This window comes from Lissotriton vulgaris, chromosome 5, assembly GCF_964263255.1.
Source record: "Lissotriton vulgaris chromosome 5, aLisVul1.2, whole genome shotgun sequence".
In the NCBI taxonomy this organism is placed as follows: Eukaryota; Metazoa; Chordata; class Amphibia; order Caudata; family Salamandridae; genus Lissotriton; species Lissotriton vulgaris.
Genome location: NC_141693.1, coordinates 1,543,428,558 through 1,543,447,483, shown reverse-complemented (window position 1 = coordinate 1,543,447,483; position 18,926 = coordinate 1,543,428,558). Strand labels below are relative to the sequence as shown.

Here is an 18,926-nt window from a genome sequence, read left to right as displayed (position 1 = left end):
GTATTGTTATCGAACGCGATTTCATTTCCATTCCGACGCGTTTCGACTCCAACATCAACGAAAAACTTTGATCTACGTCGACGAACAAGAGGCCCTTCTCGACGTGGTCAAGCCCGGAGTCCATGGAAAGGACTCCATTTAAGAAATGTCCAACGTGTGGTGCTAAGTTCCCACACAAGGACCTACACGAGGTGTGCAACCTCTGCCTATCGCCTGAACTCGAATCCAGGGACTGCAAAGCCTGCGCAGCATTCTCCTCCAAGTCGACGATTAGAAACCGTCGAGCTCGAAGACACCAGGTTTCAGAATGCAGTCGGAGGCGATCCCGGAGCTGTTCGAAGACCAGCACCTCGATGAAGAAGAGGATCATGAAGAACAGTCGGGGTCGGAAGGGGATGAGTCGGATTTCGAGGAACTCGACGTTCAACAAACCGTGAGTGAGGACGTCCCCTTACCAAAAAAACGACCCCGTGCGGTAACGACCCCGCCTTCGAGCCCGGTCAAACTGCAGAAAAAAGTTTCAGACGCCCCGCCTTCGGGCTCGGCAACGAAACCGAAACTGAAACCGAAACTCTCGGTCTCCCACCATGTCGGATCCGAGAAACGGTCGACATCGACTTCGACACCGAAGCTTCATGCAAGGGAAAGCTCGGCATCGAAACATTCCATGTCGAAAACGAAACATGCTTCGACGTCGAAGACTCACTTGACACCGAAAAAATCGGAAACGAGCAAATCCTCGGTGCCGAAAACACCGAACATTGACGATGGAAAGCAAAGGCACCTTTTGGAACCAAAAGCTTCGGTACCGACACAGGAGCAACAAACAGATCCGAAACAAAAGATGTTGTTTATTGATCCACGAACTGGCAAAGTAGTGACGAAGAAGAGGAAGAATGAACAGCTAGAAGACAAACCTCTTCCTTCTAAGAAGAGAACAATAGGGACAAATACAACTCCTCCTACTTCTCCTCGACCTAGAGTCACACCCTCTTCTCCTATTCCTCACACTATGCCAACTATTCCTCCACCTTCTACACCAAGACCATCTACACCGCAGTCAGATGTAGACAGTGATACAGGGGAGGGAGAACCTCATGAGGACGATGACACTATCCCAGATGAGGATGACCCATGGGAACATTATGACGCAGGGTCAGATGATGACAATGACCCAGAGTTATATCCCTCAAAGCCATCACCACCTGATGATAACACAGGGTTTGTACAGCTCATTAATAGGGCAGCAAAATATCATAAGGTAGATCTACATACAGAACCGTAAGTAGAGGATTTCCTATTAGAGACACTACCTACTGCACAAAGAACATCAGGTACTCTACCTATGCTGAAGGGTCTTCTCAGTCACACAGCAGACATATTCAAAGACCCAGTGAGGGCTAGGGTGTTAAACCCAAGAATTGATAAAAAATATAAGGCAGCTCCAAAGGACCCAATATTTATCAAGGGGCAGGTACCTCTGGTCTCGCTTGTAGTATCAAACGCTCGCAAAAGAGCGAACTCATTATCTACAGGAGAAGCCCCTCCACCTGATAAGGAGTCAAAGTTAATAGATGCATCAGGCAAAAGAGTAGCATCACAAGCAGCAAATAGCTGGTGCATAGCCAATACACTAGCGCAACTTGCACGCTATGACAGGGCACATTATGATGAGTTAGAGAAACTCATCGCACATCTCCCTAAAGAACATCAGAAGAGAGCAGATCAGCTAATACAGGAAGGAAAGATAATAACTAACACTTCCATTAAGTGCGCCCTGGACGCAGCAGACACTGCAGCAAGATCCATCAACACCAGTATCATGTTAAGGAGACATGCATGGCTTAGAGTCTCAGGGTTCAAACAAGAAGTACAAACATCTTTATTGAACCAACCCTTTGATCAGAAGACACTTTTCGGATCAAGCACAGATGAGACCTTAGAGAAGATGAAAAAGGACACAGAAACGGCTAAGTCAATGGGAGCATTACAACAGCCAACACAAAGGGGTTCCATTCGTAGATCCACCTATAGAGGGGGCTCAAAAAGTACAGGAACAAGTCAGCAATCCACCTCTTTTACACCTACGTCTCCCAGAGGTAATTCAAGAGGCAGTTACAGAGGTAACAACAACAAGGGTAGAGGTCGCAGAAATATTAACAACTGCAACTCCCCAACCCCAAAACAGTGACTTAATACAACTTCCCCCAGACCACATAACACCGGTCGGGGGACGTCTAGCACAGTTCCTACCTGTCTGGGAAAACATGACATCAGACAAGTGGGGAGACAAATTATCCAACATGGTTATTGCCTAAAACTCACAGCTACCCCACCAAACATCCCCCCAGACAGCGTCCAATGAGTCAAGACCATCTGACATTGTTAAAAGAAGAAGTACTATCACTGCTACAAAAGCATGCCATAGAGAAGGTTCCAAAACATCAACAAGGGATAGGAGTATACTGTCTATAGTTCCTAATCCCCCAAAAAGACGGGTCTCTAAGACCAATCTTGGACCTCAGACCTCTCAATGCATACATAAATTCGGAACATTTCCACATGGTCACTCTCCAACAAGTACTTCCTTTACTGAAGAAAGGGGACTTTCTTTCTACACTGGATCTAAAAGACGCTTACTTTCACATCCCAATTCACAAAGCCCACAGAAAATACCTAAGGTTTGTAGTGGAAGGACAACATTATCAATTCAAAGTCCTTCCGTTTGGGGTCACAACGGCACCAAGAGTGTTCACAAAATGCCTAGCTGTGGTGGCAGCACACCTGAGAAGACAACAAATACATGTCTTCCCTTACTTGGACGACTGGTTAATAAAGGCCAAGTCACAAGAAGAATGCCTTCACAACACACAGAAGACCATTCAATTGCTGCACCACCTAGGGTTTACGGTGAACTACAAAAAATCACACCTACAACCGAACAAAATTCAACAATACCTGGGGGCTACTATAGACACAGAAAGAGCCAAAGCATACCCCAATCCAATCAGGATACAGACAATGGTCAAGTTGATACAAAGATTTCAACCACAACACTCACTACCAGCACGAGTGTTTATGCAGCTGTTAGGCATGATGTCCTCCTGCATACTGCTAATACCACATGCCAGACTATAAATACGTCCACTACAGGAGTGTCTAGCGACACAGTGGAATCAGGCTCAAGGTCAGATTACAGATCTGGTGTTGGTAGACAACCATACGCATCGCTCTCTGAAGTGGTGGAACACAACAAACATTTCCAAAGGGCGGTCGTTCCTAAAATCGATTCCACAAGTGATACTGACAGCGGACGCATCCCTCTCCGGATGGGGAGCGCACATGGACAAATACACAGTGCAGGGGAAATGGAGTGTGCAGCAAAGGAAACTGCACATCAACTACTTGGAATTACTAGCAGTATTTCTAGCACTAAAAGCTTTCCAAATGTAAATAACCAACAAGGCAGTCCTGATCAGAACAGACAACATGACTGCAATGTATTATATTCAAAAACAGGGGGGGACACATTCTCTCCAACTATCCAAACTAGCACAGGACATTTGGAGATGGGCCATTCCTCAAAACATCTATCTGTTAGCAGAACACCTACCAGGAGTTCAAAATCAGATAGCAGACATCCTAAGCAGAGAATCAGAACAAGTACACGAATGGGAACTGCACGACCAGATACTGCAGCCATTCTTCCAAAGATGGGGGCAACCAGAGATAGATCTGTTTGCCAATCATCAGAACGCAAAATGCCAAAACTTTGCATCCAGGTACCCACACCACCGGTCCCAGGGCAATGCACTATGGATGAATTGGTCCAACAAATTTGCTTACGCTTTTCCCCCTCTCCCACTAATTCCATTAGTGGTTCGGAAACTGCAACAGCACTCAATGACAATGATACTAGTAGCACCCACGTGGGCAAGACAGCCGTGGTTCACCACGCTACTACAACTCTCACAGGTGCCACATCAAAAGCTAAGATTATTACCCATGCACCTTACACAGAACCATGGAGAAATAATGCACCCAGATCCCAAACAATTGAACCTAGCGATCTGGCTCCTGAAGTCATAGAGTTTGGATATTTAGATTTACCCCCAGAATGTATGGAAATCATTAAACAAGCAAGACGTCCTACCACCAAAGCATGCTATGCAGCAAAATGGAAGAGGTTTGATGTTCACTGTAACAGTAATCACATCAACCCTCTGGACGCATCCACTAAACAGATTATTTGCTATTTACTACACTTGCAGCAATGTAACTTAGCATATACTTCTATCAGAGTTCATCTCGCAGCTATAGCGGCGTACCTACAAAACAGGCAACATCTTTCCCTGTTTAAAGTACCAGCAATAAAAGCTTTCATGGAAGGACTTAAAAGAGTCATTCCACCAAGACTGCCACCTTCCCCAGTCTGGAATCTCAACATAGTACTTACCAAACTAATGGGACCACCCTTTGAACCTATGCATAGGTGTGAAATACAATTCCTCACATGGAAAGTGCCTTCCTCATAGCTATCACGTCACTCAGAAGAGTAAGTGAGTTACAAGCGTTTACAATTCAAGAACCATTCATGCAGTTACACCTAAAAAAGGTGGTTCTTAGAACAAACCCAAAATTCTTACCAACAGTAATTTCGGCATTCCACATCAATCAGTCAGTGGAACTACCGGTCTTCTTTCCAAAACCATAGACGGTAGCGGAAAGGGCCCTACATACATTAGATGTCAGAAGAGAAAGAACACAAACTTTCAGAAAGACAAAACAGCTATTTGTAGCGTTTTCTCCTACACATAAAGGCAATCCCATCTCTAAAGCAGGCATTGCCAGATGGATTGTAAAATGCATACAAATATGCTACTTAAAAGCAAAGAGGACATTAACTGTTCCTCCTAGAGCTCACTCCACACTTAAACTAGGAGCATCTATGGCATTCTTGGGAAACATTCCACTAGATGACATATGCAAAGCAGCTACCTGGGTTACACCGCATACCTTCACAAATCACTATTGTGTAGATGTGCACACAACACAACAAGCTAGAGTGGGACAAGCTGTATTAAAGACTTTATTTCAGACTGTTGCAACAGACACGGGCGACCACCGCTATGGAGAGACCTGCTGTATAGTCTATTCATAATGTACCATCTGCAGCCCATATGCCTCGAACGGAATATGCTACTTACCAGTATGCATCTGTTCTTGGCATAGAGGGCTGCAGAGTGGTACATGCCCTCCCAGCCTCCCCGGAAACCTGTGTCTGTTCCAACAATATCTTATTTAGATACACTTACATGGGCATTTCTATCTGTATTCTATCATACTACTCCATCTAACCCTACTATGGCAAAACAATCTAAGGATGGAGCCGATGCCCATGCGCACTAGCAACCAAGGGAGGAGTCACCAATCTACAAAAGACTCTCCAAGAGAAAAACAAAGTGCAATCATCCGAGCCCAACACCAGATGGCGATCTATTCATAATGTACCACTCTGCAGCCCTCTATGCCAAGAACAGATGCATACTGGTAAGTAGCATATTCCTTACTATGAGGAGCGGAGGTAAATGAATCTCTTGATTTATAAATCCTTCATTCGCATGAATAAGAAAGATATGGAGTCCTTTAAAGCTAAATCAAAAACAAAGACTAGGAGAGGGCAAAGGAATGTATTAAAAAGGTCTCTGGAAAATTCAGAATGAAAATATATCTAGTGTAAATACCTTTACACCATGTATTTAACACCTAAGCGTCTGGTTTTCATACTGGGAGTAGATACTCAAATATATCTAAGATGTAAAACTAGAGATTCTGACTTCCATGGTAGGAAGTTACAGAGTTAATTAATATCTGTATGGGAAAAGATAGAGGAAACACCAAACAGGTGTTTTTAGTAGAGAAATCTGCTGCACCCTGAGAAATGTTTTTTGGGGAGAATCCCACAATCTAAAGTAAAGAAGGCTATTAACACATTTATTGCTGTAGCTTTCATTCTAGCCAAGAGGTGCTTTGCCTTGTATTGGAAAGCCGATTAGGCGCCAACACTAGAGCTCTGCAATAGAGACATATGTAGAGATGCCAAAAGCAAACATCTAGGAAGGTCCGACAAGCCTAATGGTCTTATTTTTGGATGTTTGTTAGATTTTCAATCTATAAAATTAATGACTATCATTAAAAAATGATGCCAGTGCAGGAGAACAGTTGCGAGGAGGTGAAGTAGTTTTCCCCAGAAGCCCTCAATTCAAGTTCTTGATGGGGGTTGAGTACCTTGGACCTATCATCTTTCCTCCTGCAGTTTAATCTCCTTGAAGCACCTCAAATGTATGGGAAAACTAAATTGTGGGGAAAAATATTCAGTTACTGGGCAAATCTGACCCAGAATTTCCAATTTTGGTGATAGTTCCTAATTTCTTAGTGTATTTCCAGGATTCATCCTAAAAGTTGTGTTGTTAACACATAGTTATATGAACTCATAGTGTAGTGGGCTGAGAGGGTGTGGCATTAACACCCATATCCTGGCACTCAAGATTTCAAGATTCTATTTTTGGGTAATCTGTCTTTTTAAAAACAAAAACCATTACACCAAATAACAATTTTTAAATAGTACTACTACATATAAACACATACAATCATTTGCAGAATCTTACAAAATTATTCTATAAGGTACTTTTACATGTCAAATATTTAAAATTTCATTTTTAACCGAAAGTTTAAAAAGATCATGTCTTTCGAACATCATTGTTATTAAAACGGCCTTTAACTCTTCTTAATTTTCTGGTTGACTGTTAGTTTTTTATAGAGAATCTTTTTCACTCTCTACAGAGTTTCAACTGATTTCCTTTAAATACATATTTAAAAGTTTCACCCCTCTTCATACTAATGGGATTAAGGTCTTGCCGAGCCAGGTGATTACAACTTCTCGGCATGACCGTATGTTCAAACTATTCAGTAGTAATTTTAATAGTGCCTTCCGTTCATTAAGTAGCATAGGGCATACGCAAAAAATGTGTTGCATAGAATCATTTTTATATCCGCATAGTTTGCAATCTCAATTTTCTCTTTTATCCTTCCATGCTGAGATTAAGTCTTTTGTTTCCCACATGCCCAGATGCAACCTCATAAATTGATGTTTTAAGGTAAGTGAGAAATAGGCTGATAAATATTCCCGAACGCTTCCTTTTCCCATATGAATTAATAACCTTCCAGGCATGCCGTCTTTGCAATAGGGTATTCTCATCAGTTGAGCGAGACAAACATTTTATTGTGATGTTGATTAGTTTGTTGATTGCCTTTTTTCCTATGCTAAGATTGCTAATATCCAAGGCAGAGATGTTCTTTATCACCTGGGTTAAGTAACTACCCCAGGATCCTTGCATTTTCTTTTCTTTTTTGTCTTTCTATTTCTTTCCAGCATAGGTGATCTATGGTTCCGCTTGCAGAAGCATGCAGCCTCCAGCACAGTTTTATGAATGCTCCTTTGCTTCTAAATTCCTGTTTTAATAAGCCAAACTCTAGCCGCACCTGGGCAGGCGATGCGCTTTGCTGGATATGGAAGACTTTTTTATATACTTTTGTTTGTATTTTGTTCAAGGCCGGGATTTCACATCCTTTCATTATTTCATTGCCATAGGTTACTATTGGCATTAATTGTGCCTGCATAACGGTTAATAAGTTGCCATATAATGGACAGCTTAATTTATTTTTTAATACATTGAAGCCATATATCAGGTTTTGAGATTTTGACTTCATTGAAATGAGCTGTGATTTGTGGGTTAATTTCCGTTCTACCAAGAATACAAGATATTTGTAGGAAGCAACTGTTTCGACTTTCCTCCCCTCTATATGCCCTGTATATTTCTTGTTTTTGTTTTTGGCATCTACTAGCTGTACGATCTTTGTTTTTGATAAATTCAATTCTAGCCCTTGTGCTGTCAAATATTTGGCTAAGGCACTCATTCCTTTTTGTAAGCTGATTTGCGTTTGACTTAGGAGTACTAAATCGTCGGGGTACTGAAGTCACTTAATTTCCTCATTAACTGTAGATGGAGGATGACTATTGATTTCCACAAGGGCGTCTTCAAGATCAAATATGTACAGGTTAAAAAGAGTAGGAGCTAACAGTTGTATGATGGAATAACTACCACTTGAACAACTACAGTCTAAACAACTACTCCTTAACCACTACTTAGTCTAAACCACTACAGTTTTAACAACAACTATCTTTTTACAACTACTATGCCTTTACCTTGCTTGCGGACACTGTCGAAACGCGTTGGTTGCTTTTGTTTTTGATTCCCCAATGGATTGATGGAATAAACACAATACTGTCACGAAAGTAAGCAATTGATTCCGTTTTTTCTGCGACTCCAAAACCTCCCCAGGACTGGGGAAATCTGTTGTAATTGTCAGCGGTTGGCTCGACCGCAGGAGTAACGCGACCAAGGAAAAAGTAGCGCCTAAACGGGAGAGGAAGGGAGCCAAGTGGTAGATATATATATATATATATATATATATATATATATATATATATATATATATATATATATATATATATATATATATATTTATCTACACACAGACATGCACCCCTTTACTCCATATTAATGTTCTAAAATCCCTTTCCAACCAAAAAATCTACACCCACCCCAAACCTTTAAAATCTCCTCTCCATCCAAAAACATAAATACCCACCCTAAACCATTCCAATTCCCTATCCACCCAAAAGCCCACACCCACCCTAAACCCTAAAAATACTCTTGTAATCCCAAAAACCCACACCAACTTTAAAATTACCCTTGTTTCCCAAAAACCCATGCCACCCTAAAATTACCCTTGTCACCCAAAAACCCATACCTACACTTAACCCTTAAAATATACTTACCACCCAAAATCCCATATTTACTTCAAAAATTATCCTTACCATCCAAATCCCACCCAAAACCCTAAAATCACCCTTGTACCCAAAACTCGACACCCACCCTATTTCCTAAAAAATCCCTTTCCACCCAAAAACCCATCCATACCCTAAACCCTAAAAATGCCTTTGAAATCTCAAAAACCCATACCCACCCTAAATCCTAAAATTTCCCTTGCAATCCCAAAAACCAATGCCTACCCCACCCAAAAACCCATACCCGCCTTGAATTCCCAAATTTCACGTGCCACCCAAAAACTGATACTCATCCGAAACCATTAAAAATACCCTTGCAACCATATATATATATATTTTACACACACACATATATATATACATACATATATGTATACATATGTATATATATATACATATATATCACACAGAATACTTACCTTTAATACTTACCAAAATACTTACATTTTAAAGTATTTTTTTAAACCGTTTCCTAAACTTATCAACCAGTCCCAGACCGCGGGATATGGCGTGCTTAGTGACAGATATACGCACTCGTGTAAATGTACAGCCTTACTGAGCTGCTTAGATTGCCGTAGTTTCTTCACAATTGGGAGTTGTAATACCGGAGACCCGACTAGTGGGATGTATCGATCGTTCATTTTGTATGAGATCCGATTCTTACATATAACGAGCACATCTTTAATGAAGGATATGAAAAAATTGACATTTGAGCCCTGATAAAGTCATTTGATGCATGTATATAGCATATGATGAAACACGTGTTGGCTGCCAAAGAAGCAATTTGGAGGACAACCATTAAACTGGATATTTGGATTTCGTGCTTTTCAGTGGCCAATTTATTTTCATGAACTCTTGATTTCTATGAAGAAACTCTGAATGTTACCTCTGCACTCATATATTGGTTTTGATTGACTAAAGTATACATAGATATAATTTTTATTGTTGCAAAGCTCAGGAACAAACTTGTTGATAAATTGTAATACTCAGAATTGCATTTTGAGTTTGTGTGGGATAGAGAGGTAACCTATCCTTCTTCCTTTAAGCACTCGGATACTGATTAATTTTTCCCCACTTGGCCTATATCTGTGGTGCGCCAGAAATTATACCTGGTTACCTCTTTCCAATTATTAGTTTCCTAAACTTACTTTGCTAAAAAAAAAAACACCCTACAAAACCATATAAAGTACAGCTAACCACAGTTTTTTCAATAGTAATACATCTTTCAAATACAATCCAAGAGTGCCATCTACTGGCCAGAGGTAGTTGTTAATTCATTAGTGGTTAAAAGACTCGTGATTCACGTTCAGTCGTTGTTAAGGAGTCGTGGTTCAGGCACTTCGTTGTGAATGAGTCGTTGTAAAGGTCGTTTCCCGGAGCTTTTTCTGCTAACAATTAGGTTTGTTAAAGTTCCTGCTCCTGCCCGAAACCCTGTTTGAGGTCTCGGGATGTAGTTGTTTTCATTGGACCATTTTTTCAGTTGGGTTAGCAAGCAACTTGCATATAACTTTGCTTCAACAACAATTAAAGCAATGATTCTGTAGTTGGTCGGCATTGTTGAATTTCCCCCATTAAAAATTGGCTGGATAATACTTCCCCTCCAGGATTCAGGAATTCAGTTTGTTTCAAACAATTCAATAAAGAGTGGGGAAAAATAATGGGCCCAATATGAAGCTTCTCCCTTGAAAAGGGCATTTGGGATGCCATTTGATCCTGGTGCGCCCTCCGAGTTAATTTTTTTAATGATTTTTATTAGTTTGCGTACTTCTGGTAATTTGTCGGAACTTTACTATTTCGGGGAGATTGATTTGTTATTCACATTTATGCACCCAGGGAGACTCAGCGTATTTTGTTCTATGTGCCTCCTACCGTCCTTTTTTGAGGATGGAGTTGATTTAAGCTTTGGTTCTTTGTACATACTCATTATGTGTGCTACCCTTGCTTTCTGGTTTATCCCTGCATTTTGGTGTCTGTTTTTTCCGAGTGTCAGTGAATGTATCTGATACCAGAAGTGTTTCCTGTTCCGTTGTTTACTAGCCAAAGGGAGTTTGTTTCATATTGCGAACTGATAACTAGATTTAGCTACGCAACAGTTTTACTTATACTGTTTTCTTAAATTTTTAAGCACACTTCTGTCAGGTTTCCCCCCTGTTTTTAACTGGTTTAAGACTGCTCTTATTCTGCGCACTATTAGGCTTTTTTGCTTCCGTAGTTCATGGTTGAACCAGGGATGGTGACTCTTGTCCGCTTGTGCTTCCTCTGGTGCCTAGCTGAATGTTAACTCTTGTTTTCCGAAAAGCATTCCATTAAGGTTCCTGTTAGGATGTCCCAGGCTCTTACTCTTTCACCTTCCCTGGCTTGTGGTGGATCTGGGTTTGCAGATTCCTCTGAACTTTCTTCACTTGTGCCCGCTTGGCGGTATACTTTTGCCATCACCTTTTCAATCCCCATTCCACGCCATTTCAGTCTTTTTAAATTGTAGGCTTGTGGCGTGGAGAATAGATTTGTTGCTGCTGTCAGCCTGGCTGTAAATTGCTCCAATTGCAATAATTGTGGCATATGATCGCTCTCTCTGCGTAGTACAATTAGGAATGTTTGTGATTGTCGTGCTACAGATTCACTCACTAAGATATGATCGATGGTTGAGCTTTTAGACCCACTTAAAAAGGTCATTGCCGCCGGTGAATCTTCTTTTGAATTTCCATTGAGTTGAATCAGTCCTAATGATACAAGTTGTCGTCTGAAGTTATTTCCCTTTTTATTCATATTCCCTGGGGAAATACATAAGTTGATATTAAAGTCACCGGAGATGATGAACTGTGCCTGGTAATACAGCCTCAGTAGCGATTTTATTATTCCTAACAACATATTCATGTGCTCGTCTTTTGACTCCTCACTTGGATGGATGTAGACATTAAGTAGTATTAATATTGTTACAGACCCATTGCTTTTGTGCTCTTCCAGTTTGGATACAAGAACCCAATTCGTCCCTGCAGTTAGTTTTTCTAGAGTCCAAACAAATTTGGTCGAGAAATAAGAGGACAAACTGCCCTTTGGGTGTCCAAATTTTGCTGATTTTAATGCTGGTTCATGATGGCCGGCAAAGCCTATGATATTGTTCGGAGTTATGCTCCACGTTTCTTGGGCTAAGATGATATTGTGTATTTGCAGGAATTCCACTGCACTGGGGTTTCCTATGAGATTTTCTAGACCGTGGGTATTCTAAGTGCAAATGTTGATGACTTTTTGAATTTCTTGTGATGCTTTGGTTCGTCAGGATTGCGAGTTAAGACAAAGTTTTTGATACCCCATCCTATTGTCTTTAATCACTTGATTGATTGTGTTAAATTCATCTACACTCCTTTCATGTTGGGCTGTTGCCAGAGGCCTTGTAATTAGTAAGTTCTCGAAGGCTTTATGATTTATTACTGCTCCTATGGCACCTCTCAGTAGAGATCCCTCACTTTTCTTTTTGGGGAGAAGCGGACCGGGGTAGCATGGGGCCTCTATCCTTTGTAGTTCAATGCCCCAAGCCTTTTGCTGTTGAGTCATTATATGCTCTGCAATTTCCGGTGAAGACAAGTTGTTACTGTTACCTCTCTCTTAATCATGGATGGATGTGATTTAAATTCAATTGATAACAAGTTGGAAGAATTAATATAGGCTATTTCCCGTACTTCCTTTACCAGTTTTATGATTGTACCTCTGTTTAAGGTGTCAAAGTTATCTCATGAAATATAGTTTGGAAGTAACACTATTTTGTTTAATTCATTTTCCCTTGATATGTTTGAACTTTGCTGCTGCAGCAGTAATTTGTCCTCACCTTCCGACCTGCGAGGACTTCTTGTTCTAACTGCTTCTTCGGTAATTACCCGGAGCCCTGATCTCCTTTGGTCCTGTCCCTCTAACTTAGTATTCCTGGCACTCTTAAGGTTGCAAGACAATACTGAGTAAAAACTACTGTAGTCAAAAAGCCAAGGACCAAAATATCAAAAAGATAAGTGCATATAGGGAAGTATAGATTTAGTATTCTTATCTCCACAGCCTTTACACCACCGCTCGAACAATGCGATTTGAACCACAAATGTGTCTCTATGATGCATTTCTTCACCACCAAGCTGTTACAATGACTTGCCTTAAAGAAAGCGTGATGGACTGATGTTGGACTGTAAGTCTAACGCTTTCAGTACTGTTGCACAGACTGGAGTAGGAATAGTAAATTATACTATTCCAAAGTCCAGGACTTTCCCTATGGCAAGTCGTTGTAACTACTTGTGTAGTAAGAACATTGTAAAGACGCATATGTGGTTCAGATCACATTGTTAAGGCATGGTGATAAAGGCCTCCATGGTTCTGACATACAACCATATATGGTGATATATATATATATATATCAAGGTACATATATGCAGAGTTAAGTGTAGTTAATCTATGCTACCTATATAAAATTGCCTTCATAATAGTCTATTCCTCAATCTTTGTTCCACAATAATTTGGCCTTAAAATATTCCAGTCGATTTTTCCGGGGAATACCACTCCCAAAAAGACCCATAGTGTCGTGATAAAGGCATGAGTTACAGAAAAACTTCCTTCGAATAGACTTTTTATACATATTAAAATTAATTTGTACTTACTTGCTGCAGTGTTGATATCTAGCAATGCAAATGTCTTCCTGGGGCTCATTTCTTTCTGGAACTGTCTTAGAGCGCTGTCCATAGACTTCAAAAGGATGAGAATTCGAGGGAAGGATGTGAAGGTGAGACGTTGGAGAGGAAGAAATGACCGCTGGGTGTGGTACTGTCGACTTGATGGCCACTGGTGTGCCTATGGAGAAAAGGTAAGTTATGGCTGGTGCCTGGTATTACAAATCCTTGGAAGGCCTAAAGGGAAAGCAGAAGATGTTTGAAAAGAATGTTTTGTTGGGCCTCTACCAGTTACATTTCCGCCAGAATCTGGGTGCCCTGGCAATGATTATATATGGGATAAAGTACACCCTACTCTGTACATTATAAGAATATTGCAAATCAATGAGGAGTTCCTTTATAATGTCATGTGACTCAGAGGTGAATGGAAATATCCTTATTATGTACAGCAGGGGGAGGTTTATTTCATATAAAATTCAGTCATTTCATCATCCTTTCCGCAAATCGTCTAAGTCCTTGGTGTTTTGCTGTTTAATATGAAGTAAATAAAATGTTTGCAGACATTATGAAGAATAAAAGTAGAATCTCTTCTGCATAATGAAATACACCCAGGAGATCAGTTTAATGAAAGTTAGATTTGCAAACTCTGTAGCTCAGAATCTGTAGAAACACGCAGATAGATTCTGTCTTTCTTAGAATAGCTTAAAGTATGTGAGAATAAATATGACCTTTCTAATAATCACTATTTAGAAAAGAAATCAGAAGAAGGAAAAGCCAGGTTTCCTATTCCGTATTTAAACTTAAAGTTTAATTATGCTCTAGAAACTGTCTTTCACCCTTTCTGGTAGTTCTGGCAGTAGCGTTATGATGTCAGACCTCAACTGTAATAATTTACTATTTTTGAGCAGTCACTTAATTACAGTATTGCAGGTGCCTAGAGATGTCATAAGTTGCCTATAATAAGTAAATTAGAGGAAGGCCTCCATACAGGTATTGCAGGCTTCCATGTATTATGCAATAATTATGACTATTATTTGGGCCACATACAAACATTTGAGTTACTTTTGCTTGATTAATAGGCGTTATTTTTTTAATTATTATTTATTGAGCTTCTTTATAAAGTGCAAACAATGTTAAATTGGTGTGATAAAGCTGTGTCATAGAAAAGTAAAAAAAAACATATAGAGAAACAGGCATTTATATCTGAAGTACAATGGATATGTGCAGAGAAATATGAACAAATCTATAATAATATTAATATTAATAATAAAGCGCATGATTACGCCATCTCTGCGTGTCCCCGCGCTAGAGTGAGATAGAGTGGCAGCAACCGGGCTCCATGGCACTCAGCCTAACTTAGCCAGAGAACAAGTGGGTTTTAAGCGCCTTCCTAAACCTAGCTTCAGAGGTCTCCATCCGGAGATTTATAGGAAGTTTATTCCAGTTCTGAGCTGCCAAAACCCGGAAGGATCTACCTCCCATTCTGGCCTTCTTCACTTTAGGCACCAGCAATAGGGCGGTCCCACTGGATCTCAGGGATCTTCCAGGCACATAGCTGGTAACAAGGTCCCTCAGATACAAGGGTCTTATGCTCTGGGTAATGCGATGGCATGTACACAATGCTTTGAACATCACTCGCTTCCTAACTGGAAGCCAATGCAAAGTATCAAGGGCTCTTTTGGAGGCAGCCCTTCTAGGCTGCACCAGTACCAGTCTCGCAGTGGCGTTCTGTACTACCTGCAGTCTCCCCAGGCATTTAACAATAGCACCCAGATAGAGGATATTGCCATAGTCTAGGCGAGATGTAATGAGGGCGTGCACCAACGTCTTCCTCGCCTCTGTAGGAAGGAGGTCCATTGTTTTCTGTACATTTTTGAGGACTCCGAAACATTTCCCCACTACACGACTGATGTGTGTTTCATAGGAGAGAGTGCGGTCCAGCCAGACTTCCAGATTTTTTGCCAGGGTAGATGAAACCAGAGTGGGGCTCAGACTGGGAGGCCACCATGCCGACGTCCAGCCTGATGCATTTCCCCCCACCACAAGCACCTCGGTCTTGCTGCCATTTAACTTCAGGCAGTTCTTCGCCATCCAGGAGGCAAGCTCCTGCATGCATGCCCTGAAATTAGAGGCAGGAACATCCGGCACCCTAGATTGGGAGATCACCAGCTGGGTGTCGTCGGCATATGAGACAATCTCTACTCCGAAACCCTGCGCTATCTCAGCCAAAGGAGTGACATACAAATTGAACAGGGTAGGGCTCAGGGCAAATCCCTGAGGCACACCCTGTTCCAGCTTGACATCCTTGGAGGAGTGCGCCCCCTGCAGTGATGCAGAGGACGATTAATATTGTTAAATTCGAGCAAAGGAGAGAATTTCAGGGCAAAACATTTTTACGAGGTCATAAGCTTATAGGATCAATAGGCAATACAGTATAAGGCAATTGAGATGTGGGCATCTAGGGAGGAAAAGGAGAATCAGACAGATGAACTGTAGAAGCAGAGAGGAAAGGAGAAATTAAACTAAGAGTTGGCAAAAAATAGAGGGTGCCTAAGGTTTTGTTATCATAAAAGTAAAGTTATGTTATGTTAATGGCTCTTATATAGTGCCCACTCACCATTGGATTCTTGATGGTCGGGGACATTTCAACCAAATCAAGCAGACTTAAAAGAACGCTTTTTTGAAAAGCTAAGCCTTTAGATTCTTTCTGAAGAGCATAACGTTTTGTTCCATGAATAAATGTACATGAAGGGATTTCCAGTTAGCCAGTGCTTAAAGTGAAAAGCCGCATCCTCTAACTCGTTTTATTAGAAAACTTGGGATTATCATTAAATTGGTAGATGAGGAGCGAACCTCGTAGTCGGGAGACTACCTCTTAGTCGTTTTAGCTATAGTTTGGGGACCCAAGGTCATTAATATGCTTAAAAGTGGGACAACAAATGTTAAATTTGCCTTGATGCTCTACAGGAAGCCAGTGTAAGGATTTCAAGGCTAGATGGCACAAGCGTTTCCTGTGAAATTAAAGATTATGGAAGCTGATTGATTTTGAATTACCTCTTGCCTGTGTATAAGCGTACTGAGCAGACCTGGGTGGTATGAGTCTGCATAATTTACTCCGGAATAGACAAACATCATTATGACTGGTTTTGAGAGCAGTCTGTGTGAGGTACAAAGCATTCATTTTAATATTTTTTAGCGTAACAATACTTTTAGAAATTGCTGCTGTAAATTGGAGTATTGAAGGAGCACTCTAGCTATTATAACCCCTGGTCTTTTGACCTGTGCCTTGAGGACAGGGTAAGGCCCATCTCAGATAGCCTTTTCAGTGGTTCAATAAATTTGATTTGCTCTTCATATCACAATTTCTGTTTTATCTGAGCTTAATTTTAAGAAATTGTTACCCACCCGCTGCCATATATATTGCATAATGTTCTAAAAATTCTTGTATGTGGTAGTGCTTGCTAATCTAAAGAAGAGTTGGGAGTCATCTGCATAGTTGCTGAATCTGCAATCTTACTTTCCCAACTCCTTGAAGAGGTCAGCAATCAATGTGAACTGATATAGGCTTAAAAGGGGCTAGATAGACTTGCGGAGGACTTTCCCAAGAAATTACTGTATCCTTCTAAGAGCACAGCCCCTGCAGGCCGGCAGCCTCCACACGGTTGACCAAGATGTTAGGGACAACCTTGTCAAAAGCTGCTGATGGGTCTAATAGTTTCAACTCTGATGTCTGTCTTATGTCTCCATCTACGCACATGTCATCTAGTGCAGAAAGTATGCGCAATTTGGTACTTTGCGCTGGCTGAGGCCTCACTTGAAGAGAGACAGTCTCCTGTAGATGACATCACACTTCTTGAGTCAAATAGGCTTTCGAAATTGTAGATGAATATCAGATGATAATTGTTCAAGATTGTGATCTCTTCCCCTTGTTTTATTTAGGAGTAGGATTACTACTACATTCTTAAAATTTCTCGAAACGATCCCTGGAGGAAAAGATTAATTAAAAAGTGTTAACATAGGACTCTTGATTTCCAGTAATAATGATTTGGAGACGTGGGGGCAGAGGTCTTGAGGTGACCCAGATTTTACTTTGAAAAACAATGGGTGTTCCTATCTAAAGGGATTGATTGACTATGCATACTGCTCGCCGAAATGCTATATTTGATTTGATTTATTTTGTCAATAAATAAAACGTTATAACTGTTGCAAAGTTTCTTTTTCTGAATGATTCTGTTTGGATCCGACAAATCATCGACAAATCATTTACCATTTTAAATATTTCAGTTTATTTGGTACTTCCATAATTTTATTTTTATAAAAAAGAGCCTTAGTTTTTATTCAGACATCCCTTTCTTAAAGATAATTCACTTTGTCATTCAGTTGGTGCCATTTAATGAGATTATACCAACTAAAACCTGAGATTGCCACATCATGATTTGAATCTTGGACGAAAACATCCTTGCAGTACGGAGTCAAACTACTACATTATGTTACCAAGTAGGCGGAATTAGATGTAGGGAGCTTATGACTGTGGTCTCTATCATTATCCTTCGTTGGTAGTGTATTCACCAGCACTTGCACTTTGCTTTTATGATAGCACAGAGACTGCATCACCAATCTCTTTATCTGCATGGAGCCAGCTACGAAACAGGGCAAATAGCTTTGTGCACGCTAACGGAACCAGCTTGAATATGCAGAACTTTCTCTCTTAATTTACACTGTGGAAGGTTTCTATTTGACTGCTATGGTTCTCGATTGTGGGTGCCTATGTTGCAATGAGACTACCATGCTAGAATCTTAGCTTGATGTCATCTCCTGGGCTTATAGAATTAAAGGTGAAGTAGTGTGGCTCACTGGTTAGAGGCGGCAGACCCGAGAGCAGAGGACGGCCCGGGACCAGGGTTCGATTCCCGGCGCGGCAGGTTTCTGAACCAGGGTCAGCGGACTCGATAATTCTCTCGCCTCGGTGCCCACTCTGATCAGCGATCACACTCGGCAACTCTGGGCATTAGCTTGCCTCATCTTCACTAACGGCCCCACCAGACCGCCGTGGATGCCTGGTCTCACCCTGGAGATACCCATTAAGGGACCATCTCTCAGGGAAGCCAGGAAGGTTTCGCAGCGGTCGAAGCGCCTTGGGACCCTACGGGTAAGTAGTGCGCTATATAAATGCCTATACATTTACATTTACAAGGGTGGCCCAATATATGTTACCCTGTCTTCGTCTTCCTGGACAGCTCCTCTCCTAAATGACACAGCTCATCCTTGCTTCTTTGAATATTTCTTCTTTGGAGAATCCACCAGCCTGGAAACTTCAAAGTGTCCTTCTCCATAGTCCCAGAATGCTGAGTACACACCCAGTCTCACTTCAA

General features: G+C 41.0%; 1 protein-coding gene across 3 annotated transcripts in view; it reads left to right on the top strand.

Annotated features, from left to right (window-relative positions):
* LOC147712984 (uncharacterized) overlaps positions 1 to 18,926 on the top strand; it is a 373,114-nt gene that overhangs the window by 198,492 nt on the left and 155,696 nt on the right. For all 3 annotated transcript variants that reach the window (XR_015296034.1, XR_015296033.1, XM_086923605.1), the window contains exon 5: positions 13,616 to 13,748. Coding sequence is in view for 1 of the 3 variants with exons in the window: in XM_086923605.1 (XP_086779731.1) it covers positions 13,616 to 13,748 (133 nt within the window). In the remaining 2 variants the exon portion in view is untranslated. The remainder of the gene's footprint in view (positions 1 to 13,615; positions 13,749 to 18,926) is intronic.